Raw genomic sequence first — 16,107 nt, forward strand, 5'->3', positions numbered from 1 at the left:
TTTAAAACAGTTTAAGGATGATGTTTAATATACAGTATAGGCTTGGCTGTAAAAATGTTTCTATTGCCTATCTCTCCTACTGAGTTTTTAATGAAAGAACTCATTTCTAATTAACCACAAATAATCAGGCTAAAAACAAAAAACAAGCAGTCAGTATTAATATTAGGGAAAAATTAGTTATTTTTAAAAAAGTAACAGATACTTTATGTCCCATAAGTGCATTATAATCTCTCAGTTATGAATCACTGATCTTAGACCTGTGACCTGGTATTTAATTAACCAAGGGGCAAATTCATGAAGAAGTATTCTACTGAGTGGAGATACTTAGTTTAGCTTCTAAAAGTGTTCAGGTTTACAACGAAGGAGTAGCTTAGATATCAAAATTGGTTAGTGTGATTTCAAGTTACAAAATTGTGCCTAAAAAAAAAATTAATCACCACGCTTCCTAGTCTATCATGTAGATGTGAATGTATGTGGAGAAGGTATTAGAGTTAAGGCACAATAATATTCATTTATAATCAAGCCCTATAATAGTATAGCAAAATAAACATTAGCAAAGGCAATTTTACAAAAGCTTTTTATTGATTGAAATGAAAGACATTTTCTGAAGTGCTACAATTACCATTTCAGGGCTTCAGAAAGACTGAGGTGCTGGCATTTAACATGATACTTAGTGGACAAGAGATCACAAAATAAAACACAAAATGAGACATGGATGATTTCATACGTAATGGCTTTTATATTACCTTGGATATAATTCTTTATATCACTACTGCATATTTATTACAGTATTTCTAAACACAATTTGAAAAAAAAGAAAGAAACAATCTTGGTACCTCATAATTTAGACCAAAAGATATCAGAACAAATAGAGCCACCAAATATCCATCTTATATATTGTGTACATTTAACAGAAATAATCATACATGACAAATGATTCAAATTTGAATTTAAAAGGATCAAATAATTAGCCAGGAAAGCAAAATGTTTTTAACATATTATATATAACACTTCCATTTGAGAATCCTAGCTGCTAAGATGACTTGAAAATATGGTCTAGGATTCCTAATATTTTAAACATATTCTCCCATCTACTTAAATAAAAGTTTGCTGTATTTGCATAAACCAATATTGAATTTCAGACACCTGATGGTTTGGCTAGACAACTGCATTCTGAAAAGCATACATGTTATAAGCTGTGTGACAGTGATAACAAGAAAACAAAACACAAATCTGCATCTGGTGGAGCTGAAATCAGGCCTCTTCAATTCGGCAGATCCACATTCTGAAGGATGAGGGCCACTCTGCTTGGAATGTACACCTACGTCAAAACAATTATGTCAGTGCAATTGAAGAAAGTACCAAACGGCCTGTCATTATGTCAAAGAAACATAGGCATGACGCAGTCTCACATCTGCCTAAAGTTACAGTTACCTTTACAATTTTACAAGCTCTTAGAAGGCTCAATTTCACAGTTCCAACAGTTCTGGCAGCAACATGACTACCATAAAGCAACCACCACTAGAGGGGGCCATACGACTTAATGAAAACCAATACTCCTTACGCAAGAATGACGTGAATGGCCCTGTTACTGCCATGTTGAGGCTGTATCAGGTGGTGAAGGAAGGCTGCCCCACAGTTTGCAATGTTACTACTTCGTTTAGATGAAGAAAAGCAATATACAAGGCACTGGTTTTGCATCAAGACACTTTTATTTTTAATCTTGTCTTTTTTTTTCCTTTCAAGAACAAAAACTGAAATGTAATACAAGGAATCCTAACTCTCAATTTAAACCAATGAATAAGCTTGCCACTGCACTTAAACTAGGATTCAGATTCTCTCCATGGCATGCACAGCCCTGACTCGCTCCTCCCTGCCTACATCTGGTATCCCAGCTCAGCTCCTTGCTTGCATCTTCACCCACTACACTCCAGCCGCAGGAGCCTTTCAGTTCCTTGGACACAACAAACACTCCCCTTTTGTTGGATCTTTGCCTATGATGTGCCTTCTGCTGTAAACGCTCTTTGCCTTGCTGGTTCCTTATCTCTTGGAAAAATCCCAGCTATGTGGAGAGGCTTTCCTTGACAACCCTAGATATGATAAGTTCTTCTTTTCCAATCATGGCAGCTTTTTTGTTTCTTTCTGAACACTTAACACAATTTGTGAATGATTTTTCAAGTTTACCATCTGTTTCCCTCATTAGACTATGAGCTTTACAAAGGCAGAAGTCATACGTTTTATTTCTAACTCTCAGTTGGTGCCATTGAACAAGGTAGATGTTGATGACTGAATTAAAAAAATGAACAATGAACAAAGGAATAATAGTGGATCAATAGGTGCGTATTTAACAAGATATTCTCTAATACATCTGAAATTTTTTAATAAAATTGAGAAGTGATTTGAACTGCTTAATGCTTATTTATATGCTAGTTCAAACAACATATCTAAGTATTAACAAAGCAAACAGTAAAAATAATATTGTAGATAGTTGTCATTGTGACAATCTGTCTTCACTTCTGACTTTGCTGATATTTTACTATTTTCAGTCACTTTATCTCTAAATGAAAGCTTGCCTGATGGTTTAAAAAAAAAAGCTTTCAGAGGTTAGAACCAGAATGAAGGTGCAAAGCAAACATGACTTTAGGAAAAAAATCAAACAAATAGAACAGTTGATTTTCACTGAATGAGACTTGTATGTCCAATGCATCTCAACTCTACAAATGTTTTCTCTTAAGGTTCCACAATAAAGAACCCATACTACTCTTAAAAAAATCAGACATATTGATACAGCTGGTTGGTTTTTAACATCAAAAGTTAAAGCAGTTTTAAAATGGTGGCACTTATATTCTGGATTTAATGGCTAGAGAAGAGTTTTTCTAATCTTCAATTCAAAGTAATAGTGATTTAGGAAATGAAAGTCATCTGCAAAAGATTAACAAATGCCAGCAGTCGCTGTGTAACTCAATGTCTCATGTTCTGTTTTGCAATACAGTATTTCCAAAAAGATAAATATTACATCCATGTAGTCACTAAGTGTGAGAAAACCATGTATTTCAGTGCTACAAACTGTTTCCCTAGAGTTTACACATTGTATTTAATATCTCATAACTATCATACCACATCAGAATTTCACTGCTAATGCAATCCTTTCCATGAAATGTTTTCTCTTTGTCATACGTAAGATGTTACGAGACTGATTCAATAAAAGGAAGCTGGAGTTATCCACGAATAAAGCAGGACTATTACCAAAGATCCAGACAGACCCAGTCCAAAGGAGGGCACATTTCCATAATCAAGCTACAGACAAAATGAACACAAACCAAAGCAAAGAAGGAGAAAAAAAAAAAAAAAAACAGCCTGATTCAACCCATTCCCTCCCCACATCTTAGCAAAACATGTACAAATTGAGAAAGTGACCTACCCTTCTAAAGGAGTTTCCCATGTACTTATTAGGATGTCTAGTTTACATCTTTCTTTCTTTCTTCTTTTCCTTCCTTCCTTCCTTCCTTCCTTTCTTTCTTCCTTTCTTTCTCTCTTTCTCCCATTCTCCCTTTCTCCCTTTCTCCCTTTCTTCCTTTCCTTCCTTTCTTCCTTTTCTTTCTTTCTTTTTTTTTTTTTTACATGGAGTCTTGCTATGTCACCAGGCTGGAGTGCAGTGGTGTGATCTCAGCTCACTGCAATCTCCGCCTCCCGGGTTCAAGCCATTCTCCTGTCTCAGCCTCCTGAGTAGCTGGTATTACAGGCACGCAACACCACACTCAGCTAATTTTTGTATTTTTAGTAGAGATGAGGGTTCTGCATGTTGGCCAGGATGGTCTCAATCTCTTGACCTTGTGATCTGCCTGCCTTGGCCTCCCATATTGCTGAGATTACAGGCGTGAGCCACCGCAGCTAGTCATAGTCTACATATTTCATTTTGGGGATCACAGTAACTGGATTTAACTAATCAGTGGGACAGAAGGTTACAATTTGAATGGTTCTGAATTGTTCTGCCATGAGCAATCTAAAAGTGAAAACCAATCTAAACATTTCAGTAGAACCAGAAACTGGACAAGAGAATTTCAGTTCCCTCTACATTGAAAACATTTCTCTTATAGAGTATTGTCCTACAATGCAGGTAAAAAGACCCTGATAAGTCCAAGGTTCCTGGGAAAGTTGCAATGAAACACATTAGACAGGCCTAGGATAAATAATGACAGGTCTCTGTTAGTGCGTGTTATAGTGACATATCTCAGATTTGGATCCTATGCAATTGTGATATCTACTGTTTCATTCATAACCTCATTATTTCATTAATGAAATATAATAATTACATAATGATAATTTAGAACCAGTCTTACTCTTTGATGTTTTGGCATTTTAGCTTGTCTAAATTTAGCTTGTCTAAATTTTTTTTTTTCTTTTTAGAAGGAGTTTCGCTCTTGTTACCCAGGCTGGAGTTCAATGGCACAATCTTGGCTCACCGCAGCCTCTGCCTCCCAGGTTCAAGTGATTCTCCTGCCTCAGCCTCCCGAGTAGCTGGGATTACAGGGATGCGCCACCACACCCGGCTAATTTTTTGTGTGTTTTTAGTAGACACGGGGTTTCTCCATGTTGGTAAGGCTGGTCTCGAACTCCCGACCTCAGCTGTTCTGCCTGCCTCGGCCTCCCAAAGTGCTGGGATTACAGGCGTGAGCCACCACGCCCAGCCGAGAGGGTTTTTTTTTTAAAGGATGCCATAACAAAGTTCCAGGTTTGTAACATATGCACTGCAATATATTCCCATTGTGGCACTTAATGGTTAAAAAATGCTCCAAGAACACTCACTAACTGATGCTGGTCTTTTTATGTAAGGAGGTTTATAATGACAGTTCCATCATACTTAGAGACCTCTTAATGCAATATGCTAAAAAAAACCCTTTGGTTCACAATTGTACAGTATCATTAACAGAAATACTTTGTAATAATATACATATATTTCACTGCAGTGTTAATTACCAGAATGTGTTTATATTGCTCCAGAGCCTTTGTGGTATAGGCAACATGGAAGAATTTCCCTAAGCCAATGATTTTTCTTAACTATGGCTATTTATGGAATTTTGAGTTTTCTTCTGAGTATGTAAATCAATTTTCTTAGTGGTTAGAAAACTACTACTGATTATACTAAAGAACGTAAGATAATCAGAGCTAACCCTTATGATGAGACAATTACAGACATGAACAATTTGGGGTTCCTAAAATTTAGCCTAAGTATTGGCTCTGTAATTCTCATTTTATCATTTTAATTTATAAAATAGTTTTGATTAATATGGCAAGAGAAAAGAAACATGAACACATTTAAGTAGATTTAAACACAATCATTTAAGTATATTTAAACATAAAAAGTATATTGATGTACCTGTATATAGAAGCCACTTATCATTCATGATAATATGCATGCTGATAAACATATCTCATATGCTCATTTATTAGCCTGTAAGCCCTAAACATTTTATACCTAGAATCGCCTTAAGAACATGAGACAACGTAGTATACAGCCATGAGTTTCATTTCTTTCTAGCTATATTAATAGTCTGCTCTTCACAAAGAGTCAGAATAGCACAGTACAATCCAATTCATTTATGAAGAGAGTCAAATGCATGCTAATCTACTCAGTTATTTTGACAACTTTAATGACTTAATTGACTCACTAACCATGAGTGTGGCTAAGACAATAACTGCTCACACAATGCTCTATTTTATGTCATTCAGGCAAAATGTTATTTTCCTCTAGGACTGTATTTTCCTCTAGGACTAATAATTGACTTGCAAAATTTAATTACACAGTCTTTGAAAACACAGTGTCAAACATTTAAAAAAAGAAAATTTTAAAATGAAAAAATATTTAATACTTTAAAGGGCAATTTAAAAAATTCCCTTAGAAATTGTTAAGTTTAGAAATAGCACATACACATATAATTCTGGTAGAATGAAAACATCATTCAGTGGGTCGGGCATAGTGGCTCACGCCTGTAATCCCAGTACTTTGGGAGGCCGAGGCAGGTGGATCACCTGAGGTCAGGAGTTTGAGACCAGCCTGGCCAACATGATGAAACCTCGTCTCTACTAAAAATACAAAAATTAGCTGGGCATGGTGGTGTGCGGCTGTACTCCCAGCTATTCGGGAGGCTGAGGCAGGAAAAGTGCTTGAACCTGGGAGGCAGAGGTTGCAGTGAGTCAAGATCACACCACTGCACTCCAGCCTGGGCAACAGAGTGAGACTCCGTCTCACAAAAAACAAACAAACATCATTCAATGAAAAAGTCATCAGATTCTTTCATAGTCTACATAAACACTTTTTTTATAATAAAAATCACAGTTTTTTGAAAAATATAAAGATGATATAAAATAATTTTAGTTTTCACATACATGCTTTAGTTCATAAAATACTTTTCTAAGAAAAAATAAATGTTATTCTTGTATTCTAATTCTCATTATTTTGCATTGGGGTTAGGAGAAAAGTGACTCTAGTATTTCTGTACAGAAATGTATATTAGCTCATCTAACTTATATACATTAAAAAAGTAAACTAAAAATCAAGATTTTCTTTCTTCTAAAAAACTATTTTCATAATTTTGAATAGAGCAGAAGATATTTTCCAACTGTTAAGCTGTATTAAAACTTACAATTGAGGGGCAATAAAAGTGATACATCTATGCCAAATCCTGTATTTAAATCAAGTCTACTTTTGAACCTCCAAATTTAGAATGAGAGTAAATACATCTACTTCTTATTGATAAGAAACCTAATTGCCAAAGTAATTAGTGCTAAACCTACTGCTTTATTCTCATTTTCAGCATCATCATTCAGTTACTGTAAAGAAATCTAATTCATTTAAGGCTCAATAATCTCTTATCTCCCATTTGTGCTATGGAATTTGGTTTTATGAATCAGAGGAGAGAAAGGAAGTCCCCTGCCTCCAGTGCACTGATTAACATATAGGTTAACATATTAAGTTCCGGTATCAGGAATCAAAATATAGAGAAATGATTATGCTAAAATGGAGTTTCCAATAACTGCCAGTAAAGCAGACTGGCAGAGCTCTGCCCTATCGCTTTTGGACATTTGTGACATACTCTGACCTTAGCAAATACATTTCAATGGCGGTATACATGCAGTTATCCCCGGCTTCACAGTTTCAACTGAGGGAGCACACAGAGACAACGCTAGAGCGGTACCTGCTGATGCTGCAGCATGTATGGCTATTTTAAGATTCCTTCGGGCTGTTTGTTGCTATCTTTGAAAACAGATTTGACACTTATTCAGCAGATCCTTTGGATTATTAAGCTTGCAAATTAAGCTTTAGCAAATGCTGTGTACTAGTTATGATGGGCAAAAATTTCATGGAAGAAGGAAAAGTTGTGTTTTGTTCTTCCTCCTTTTAGTCTGCGAGTATGGGAGGTATGAGTGATCTCACTGGAAGTGGTATAAGACCTACAGCACTTATGATCATGTTCAAGCAACTCCACTGGATCCCAGCACATACGACTCAGTTTAATAAGGAGTTCTCTTATAATGAAGCATTATTAGAATAGGTACATTTGTTAATGTGATTTTTCTTCCTCTGGCTCTTTGCTGAATAACTTAGGTAAAAAGAAAACCCGTTTGTCTAGATTTTCTGTATTTTACTCCTCTGTGTGGGCTCCCTTAATCTCACATTAAAATGAGTGATCTTATCATCTGGAGCCTAAAGGTGTATTTAAACGAGTAATTCCTGAAGCACTGTAGTCATCCAAAACAAGATGTTGCTGCTGGGAAGAGAGAGCTAGCCCTTATCTCACGGCTGTGTTGGATTACAATTCTGTTGCAGGCAGCATTCAGCTCTTTTCTGTTTCCCATGTCCTTGCAGTGCTGTCCTCCTCTATGTATTACTGATACTTATGAGACATTCTTTATTCTACCTGATAATTTACAACTGCATTTTCCACACTGGTGAGATCAATTCGATTAGTGATTGAAAAGTAATCTCCTGATGTTGCTGCCACTTGTTGGTTGGCTTGTTTTAATTATGCCAGCAGATCTTTACTCTCACAAAATTGAAAGGATGCCAAGATATTTTCTGCCCACCTCAAAAGAGTCTGAGCCGTCGCCTAAGAAGATCATTTCCCCAAAGCTGGGAGAAGGTATTCTTAATTGTGTGTCCTGGAAACACTTAGTATTTTGACATGTTTAAACGACTGAACAATAATTGCCTCTCCATGGCAAGAACAACTTTAAAATACATGTGCAATAGCATTTTACAGTTTCCAAAAAGCTTGGGCATGTTAAAGAGTTTCTGCTTCCTAAGAATCTCTTGCTGTAGGGAAGATAATATGAATCATCTTCATTTTACAGGTGGGGGAAACTGCAGTGCAAAAAAAGTTAAATTAATCAATTTCTCAGTAAGTAAATGGCAGACAAGGGTCAGGATTCCAGGTCCTGTGCCATGGCGTGTTGTGATCTTTTCACTATACCTTCAAATTCTTCATAACAGAACCCTGTTGGGGTACACGGACATTTAGAAAAGCTGGCTATGTAAGAATTTTGCTGTCTGAGTCTTTCCAAGTCCTTTCAGTCTAGTTCCATCAGTGAAAGTTCAGTTTGCTTGCAATCAGTTGCTCCTTCCCAATGACTCCCCTTTGTGAGCTGAATCATCTTTCCTAACCCCTAAGGGCATCTAACTCTTTTGATTATTTCAGAACTTTATGGTAATATTCGTATTCACTTCCAAAACTATTTTTATCAATCTTATTTTATGTGTCAAAATTGAATGTTCTCACAGACTACAGTAATAATTCCTTTAAGAATGTGATAGCACCCTTGAGCCCTCTCTCTTAAAAATATATATCTTTCTCCAAATATATCTAAAGCTGTATCAGTGTCATCATCAACACACACCCATATGCACACACATACATTTAGGGCAACACCTAATTCTCACAGGATTTTCCATTCCACTTTCCTCACAACCCATAATCCAGCAACTCACTCTTTGTAATCCCTGCTCTTTTCAATGATTTTATGCTATGATCTTTGGCATATCACTTTTATATATAATATGGCAGCTTACAAAGTGGAGTGCTGGCATCACTCTGAGAAGTGGGAAAACAGTAGAAAGATGGAAGACCTAGGGGTACCATAGAGATTCTCATGCCTGACTTCTATCTAAACCTTTGAAAAGTGAGAGAATTTAATAAAATAAGAACTTTAACAGCTATGGTAAAGTCATGTATTTGTTAGGTACGTCCTAGAATTAGGAATGGTAGATATGGTTTTGAACCTACTATATGGCCATAAATTAAATAATGAATTCCTCTGAATCTAGAAACTTACTAAATTCTACATATTTTAAAGAATTTAAACATAGTAGTTTAAAGCAACATTCTAACATTCTATTTGTGTGAACACCACAATGCAAAAATTAGTTATGTCATATAATGCTTCATTCAGTAATATAAAAAATCCAGAGAATTTTATAACTAGAGTGAATTCAGTCTTCAATTTACTACATGAAAGAAAAGAAAGATACATTTTTCATTGACTCCTTTAAGGTGTTTTAAATTAAACTTCATCTGCTAGTCAATAATGTAGAAATCTGCTTAATATAAAATGTTATGGAGAAAACAAGAACAGAAGGAAAGTGAAATGTTGCATAAAGAATAGAAATGTTCATAATTGAAAGAAAAATAAAAAAACTGCCTTCTGCTCATTTCTTGAGAAACAGTTTTGAATCCTATTAATATTTAATTTTTGCCAATTGTCCCCTAAATATCCTTTACTATTAGTTTTTCCAAAACCCAATTTTTACACATTACATCTGGCCAAGCGTAGTCCCCTCTCCCTAACCCCTTTCCTTCATGCTTTTATTCCATGTTGCTTATTTGAAGAGTTGTTTATTTGAACAAAAACATTACTATAAGAATAAAAGAGTAAATTAAAATAGCAGGAAATATGTTGAGAAACTTACTTACCAAAAGAGAACAGGGACGCCCATTATGTTCAAAAGCCTCAGAAAAAAAGTCAGTGCTGTGGTCCAGTCTCTGATGCCCTCCATATTCCGCTGCATCTGAATCTAGCACAATTTTGAATGTACAGCTCTTAAGGAATTCACAACAGTTGAGGAGTTGAATGAGACATTGTAAAATACGTGCTGAGAGAGCAATTTAGAAGTGAGTTTTTGAGCAGTGTTAAATCATAATTTGTGCTAAGAACTCATTTCTTCTTTTATAGTTTTATGTCTGAAAGGGGCTTTATAGGCTATCTACTGCACACACTCATGAGATCCCTGTTATACTTCCATCACGACTCATCAAGTGATCACCCAGCCTGGCACGAAACATACCTAATCTACTTTTCTCTTCAAGCAACCCATTCCACTTGTTATAAATTCTTCTCCAAATTGAATAGAAATTTTGCTCCTTGAGATTATATTATTTCTACCAAGACAAGCCATAAAGAATAAGTTCAACATGTAGTCATCTTTTAAATATTTACTAATAGTTATACTATCTCCATGTGTCTGCTAGATATATTACTAAATACATACAGTCAGTCCTCCATATCTGTGGATTTTGCATCTGTGAATTGAATCAACTTCAGATAAAAAATATTCAAAAAAGAAATGCATCATTGCATCTGTACTGAACATCTGATTTTTCACAATAAGTTGTTATATAGTATTAGCATATTTACAGCAAAATTAATAAAAGGTATCATTATGTTCAAATTTATTAGGCTCAAAATGTCTAGAAATGGTACTTGATACAAAAATCTATAATTAAATATGCATTGGTACCTTAGAAATCTTGTTTCTTCTAGCCTAAGTAGAAATACAGATAATTTAAGTGCTTTTTGTTTTGATTTCCTGGAAAATATATCATTAATCTCAGAAATGTTAGTATATTATCATTACTGCAAACATTATCACATTAATAGAACCTGTGAGCAAGGAACAATGAGCCATCATTTTCAACCCTTGAAAATCTTTGTCTAAGTCAGAGATGAAGATGGACACGCTACAGAAACTTTTTCTAGTAGTGTTGCCTCCATTTTAGTCAATCCAGGTCAGCCTTCTCTAATTCAAACTGAAACTGATAATCAGAATATTACTGAGTTGAGAAAGAGAGAAAGACCGAGATTCAAATGATGACTACCAGGCACAGGGACATTTAAAGTCACTCAAGATAGCTGAAAATGATTTGAGCCTACCAATATATTTAATGCTGAAATATGGATAATGAAAATAAATAATCAAAGACATGGCAAATAATGAAATATTGTAGAATTTAAAAAAAACTATTAACATAGAAGTTTAGCTTTTGTTCTTCAAAATACTTTGACAAATCTTCCAAAAACTAAAACAGTACAGTTTAGAGAGTAATGTTCTAGAATACTTTAAAAAACAACTGAATTAAAATATCAATTAATGAATTACTGGTTCACAACGTAGGCTTTTGATAGCAGTGGCTAAATAAGGCAAGCATATCATCAAAAGCAATGGTTCCCAACCTAGGTGTTAAGAATCACTGACTGGTAGTCATGTTATTGTAAGTTCTCACTGAGTAAGTAGTTATGTTATTACAAGGGGTTGGGAATCTATATATGCATTAGGCATTGTCTAAAGACTAAACTATGTTGTTATACACGTTTGACACTGTATTTCAAAGAATGTACATGTTTTTACTATTAAAATGCAGATTATATTGTTCCCTTCTTTGTGTCCATGTTACTTAATGTTTAGCTCACACTTGTAAGTGAGAACATGAGGTATTTGGTTTTCCGTCCCTGTGTTAATTCACCACACACCAGGGCCTACTTGAGGGTAGAAGGTTGGGGGAGGGTGAGGATGGAAAAACTACCCATCAGGTACTATGCTTATTACCTGGGTGACAAAAAAATCTGTGCACCAAACCCCAACAACAGGCAGTTTGCCCAGTAACAAACCTGCACATGTACCCGCTGAACCTAAAAGTTAAAAAGAAAAAAGGAAAGAAACCATTAGACCCAAACATTTAATGTGCCTTTTACACAATGAATGATCAATTATGGGAATGTGACAAGACACAAGAGCTTGTGCGGGGGGCAGTAAATTGTGGGAAAACAACGAGGAAATATATGGGGGAAACTGATGGAAGACAGGGGTTATTTTAGTAGGTTTGTTTGTACAGGTCTGTTTCGGCATGGCTTCCCAACGTCTGGTGATGAGAATGTCCTCCTATTCCTGGCACAGGAAAGACAACTTTTTCACGGGCAATTTTATGATTTGCTTTTAGGTAGAAAGGAGGAGATCAAAGAGCTCTTTCTCCATCTCTTGTTTCTCAAACAGCTTCAGCTCAAAATAATCAATAAGCCAAAGTGGCATATTTTGGGGTAGCATGTTCTGAACCCGTTCCTAACCAAATTCAACTTCTCACTAATAGTAGAGATGATTATTTCCTCCTATGAACACTTTCATTTTAGTCACCTGAATTACAATTTTTAAAATGTTATAGGAAAATTATTTAAGGTTGCAAAACTAAAAATAAGAATTCCCTCATTTACTTAGGGGCACTTTTTTTTTTTTTTTTTTTTTGAGACAGGGTCTGGCTGTCACCCAGGCTGCAGTGTAGTGGCACGATCTTGCCTCACTGAAACCTCTGCCTCCCTGGGCTCAAGCAATTTGTCCCACCTCAGCCTCTCAAGTAGCTGAGATCACAGACACAGACACATGCCACCAGACTGATTTTTATATTTTTCGTAGAGATGGGGTTTCACCATGTTGCCCAGGCTGGTCTCGAACTCTTGAGCTCAAGCAATCTGCCCACCTCGGCCTCTTAAAGTGCTGGGATTAATGAGCTACCATGCCTGGAATGCTTTTTTTTTTTCTCTCTTAATAAAGGAGAATGTTCTCAACAAAATTATTTCTCTGACACAGAATTAAATAATATTTAATCGTTATTTTCAGTGTTATAGTAAAATAAAAATCATGTGTCCATCATTTTACATGCTTTTCCCACAATAAAGTACAGACTGAGCTTCACACACCAAAAAATGCAATTTTAAAGTCACAAAATTTAATAGTTTTTGTGTATACTTTTCTCAATCAAAGGACAGTAAAAGAACAATTGCTATATAAGGATTCATTTCTCTTTGACACTGAAAGAGATCATCATATTGAAAGTGTTAGAATCTACTTACTTTATATAATTGGTAGCCATAAAGGAAAAGCTTATAAAAGCCATAGAGAAAGTTTCAAAACATCGGTTTAGACATGTTTCTCTGGCCTATAATTTAAAGAAAAAAATTTTCTGCATCCAATTGTGCAATCACCCAGTTCTATGTCTACATTGCCCAGGGAACACAATAGCTTCCTTTAGAAAATCCAGAAATTTCCTTTAAAATCCAGAAATTTCTACAAATTTAAACACTAAGTGAAAGGTAATGCGTGTGAAAGAGCTTTATAATTGTGAATTGCTACCATATATTATTCAAGTATCAGGAAACTACATGTTTTAGGAATACTGCTTAGAATTAGAACAAGCCTTTTCAAGCAGGTTATTTGAGCAACTGATTTGTTTGTTTTACATGTTCTCTCACTTGGGTACTCCCTCACTCTCATGTGCACACACATACACACAGATGCACACATATGTACATACATGATATGGGACCCACACAGCACCACAATTCCTACATCATCCTTTTTCTGTGAAAATTTATCTCTGAAAATATGACTCAAAGCCAATGTATACTTATTTTAAACTACCTTCGTTATATGGTTTCCAATACATAGCACACAAGATAAATTTAGCAGGACACCTTAAAAGGTCATCTGTTATCCATAGCTACCTCCCTATGCCTTGCAGAGGACCTTCTCATAATAGGTTCCCAATTTCCCAATAAAACTTTGAAACTGATATTCAGAATGACAACACTGACTTACCAAGAAAAGCCAAATTACATATATTGTTTTTTATAATTGAGGAAAGTACAATAAATTATCTTTACTCCGCCATTCATTTACTAAGTACATACAATGTACAAGATATTGTGCAAGAAACAAAAATAACGAAGACATGGTCTTCATGTACATGTGACTCACAGCCTGTAAAGGGAGATTAGGCATGCATATGAACATGCGTAAATAGAACAAAAAGCAATATGCAATGAGAGGGAGAGTCAAGGAAGAAAAATATGAGGGACGAGCCATATATGAAGACTTTTGAAGGCTGGGTTAGGGTCTTAAGACTTATTTTATTAGTTAAGTGTGATAGTGTTTAAAATTCTTGAGAAAGTGTATCACAATAAAAAAAAATTAACCCGGAGGTTGTAAACAGTATAAAACAGACGGTGGAAAGACTAAGTCGGGAAAAGCAGTCAGGAGTCTAACAACAGTCCAAGGATAGTTAAGTATGGCTAATCTCTGACTGTGGGAAAGGAGAGACATAGACTGAGTTTCAGAAGTACAAGTGACAGTACTCAAAAGTAAGGAAACTGAGACTGAATTAGGGAATCAGAAGTGGAAGGGGAGAGCAGTTGTGCCCAAAGGCAGACAGCTTGTTAAGTGGTAGAGTTGGGAGGTGCGCGTAAGTCAAATGTAGATCTGATTACTTTACTCTCTATATGCGGCACCAATTTTATGCCAAGAATACGGCAGTGTTTTCATATACAGTTTCTTGTTTATTTCTCAGGTTGAAATTCTTCATATTGTTATATTTGAGATAATTCATAAAGGAAAGAGGTTTATTTTGGCTCACAGTTCTGCAGACCATACATATAGGAAGCATGGTGCTGGCATCTGCTTTTGGTGAGGGCCTTAAGAAGCTTACACTCATGGCAGAAGGAGAAGGGGTCCAGGAATGTCACATGGCAAGAAAGGGAGCAAGAGAGAGCAAGGAGGAGAAGTGAAGCTCCTTTAAACAACCAGCTCTCATGTGAGTGAGAAGTCACTTGTTACCATGGGGAGGGCATCAAGCCGTTCATGAAGAATCCTCCCTCGTGTCCCAAACACCTCTACCAGGCCCCACCTCCAACACTGGGAATCACATTTCAACATGAGATCTTAAGGGGACAAATATCCAAAACATATCACATTCTAAGCATAAAGAGGACAGAATGAAAATGATAAGAGAAGAATAAAAATAGAAAAATCAGATAAAATGATATCCATCTAAATTACTGACATAATTAGATATACAAGATTGCCATTCCTAAAAGTAATGTTGAGGTCTGAATATCTGAGATTTACTATACTTGTTCTAGTCCATTTCTTATTTGGTCCATTTGATCATTTTATTAGTAAATACAAAACACTGGACCATAAAATTTACCTTGTTCAACTGGAAAAAAATACAGTGGGAAAAGAATGAAAATTTTTTAATAGTTTTTTTTTAAAAGGAGATCAAATAGGTCCCTATCAGTTTGGATAGCATTTTAAAATATTATGATTTCTTATTTTAAATTCAAGAGCTTCCTAAGTATTTGATATATCTATCAACAGGTTGAAGTAGATAAGTTTTCAGCCATTATTTTATAATCCATGTCCTTAAATTTGAACCAAGGAAGAGCCAGTGTTCTGAAGGAGGCCTGTACTAATAAGATTAAAGAACAGTGAAGGCATGAAGACTCTTAAACTCAATGGCTCTTCAAATACTTCAAAAGCTGCTGTGTTTGCTCAGGCACTTGATAAAGTGTCTGTTCAAAGTATAAGGATTTTGATGTAAGAAGTACTATCATTTATATCATTCTGCACTAAACTCACTTCACTCCCACTGATGAAGCTAAGGAAATTTATTGTAAGGTACAACCCTTGAGGTTTCAAATTGAGTGACAAAAAGAAGAGTTCTCCAGTGACTAGACGACTATAACGATGGCAGAGCGGGTAAGTTACAATGTATCTTCAAATCTAAGACATCACCCATTTCAAGATGAATTATTTTATATATCTCTAATAAAGTGAAAAAATATCACTACCACATCAATATTGTAAGATACATTCCAACTGAAGACAGGCTAAAATGTGAAATAATGTAGGTTTTTGGAATATGAATTTAGCATGTTATTTTATATCTAATTCTTTAATCAATCCATTCATATTACCATGATTAAAATAATGTCCATGAGCTAAGTGAC

At 35.4% G+C, this 16,107-nt stretch overlaps 1 protein-coding gene across 1 annotated transcript in view; it reads right to left on the reverse strand.

Annotated features, from left to right (window-relative positions):
- Positions 1–563: 563 nt before the first annotated feature.
- GBE1 (1,4-alpha-glucan branching enzyme 1) overlaps positions 564–16,107 on the reverse strand; it is a 276,829-nt gene continuing 261,285 nt past the window's right edge. The window contains exons 16-17 of the mRNA XM_055110157.2: positions 9,969–10,084; positions 564–1,321 (exon numbers count right to left, since the gene is read on the reverse strand). Of these exons, the coding sequence (XP_054966132.1) occupies positions 1,265–1,321; positions 9,969–10,084 (173 nt within the window). The 3' untranslated portion in view covers positions 564–1,264. The remainder of the gene's footprint in view (positions 1,322–9,968; positions 10,085–16,107) is intronic.

Source organism: Pan paniscus, chromosome 2 (genome assembly GCF_029289425.2).
Source record: "Pan paniscus chromosome 2, NHGRI_mPanPan1-v2.0_pri, whole genome shotgun sequence".
NCBI classification, from domain to species: Eukaryota; Metazoa; Chordata; class Mammalia; order Primates; family Hominidae; genus Pan; species Pan paniscus.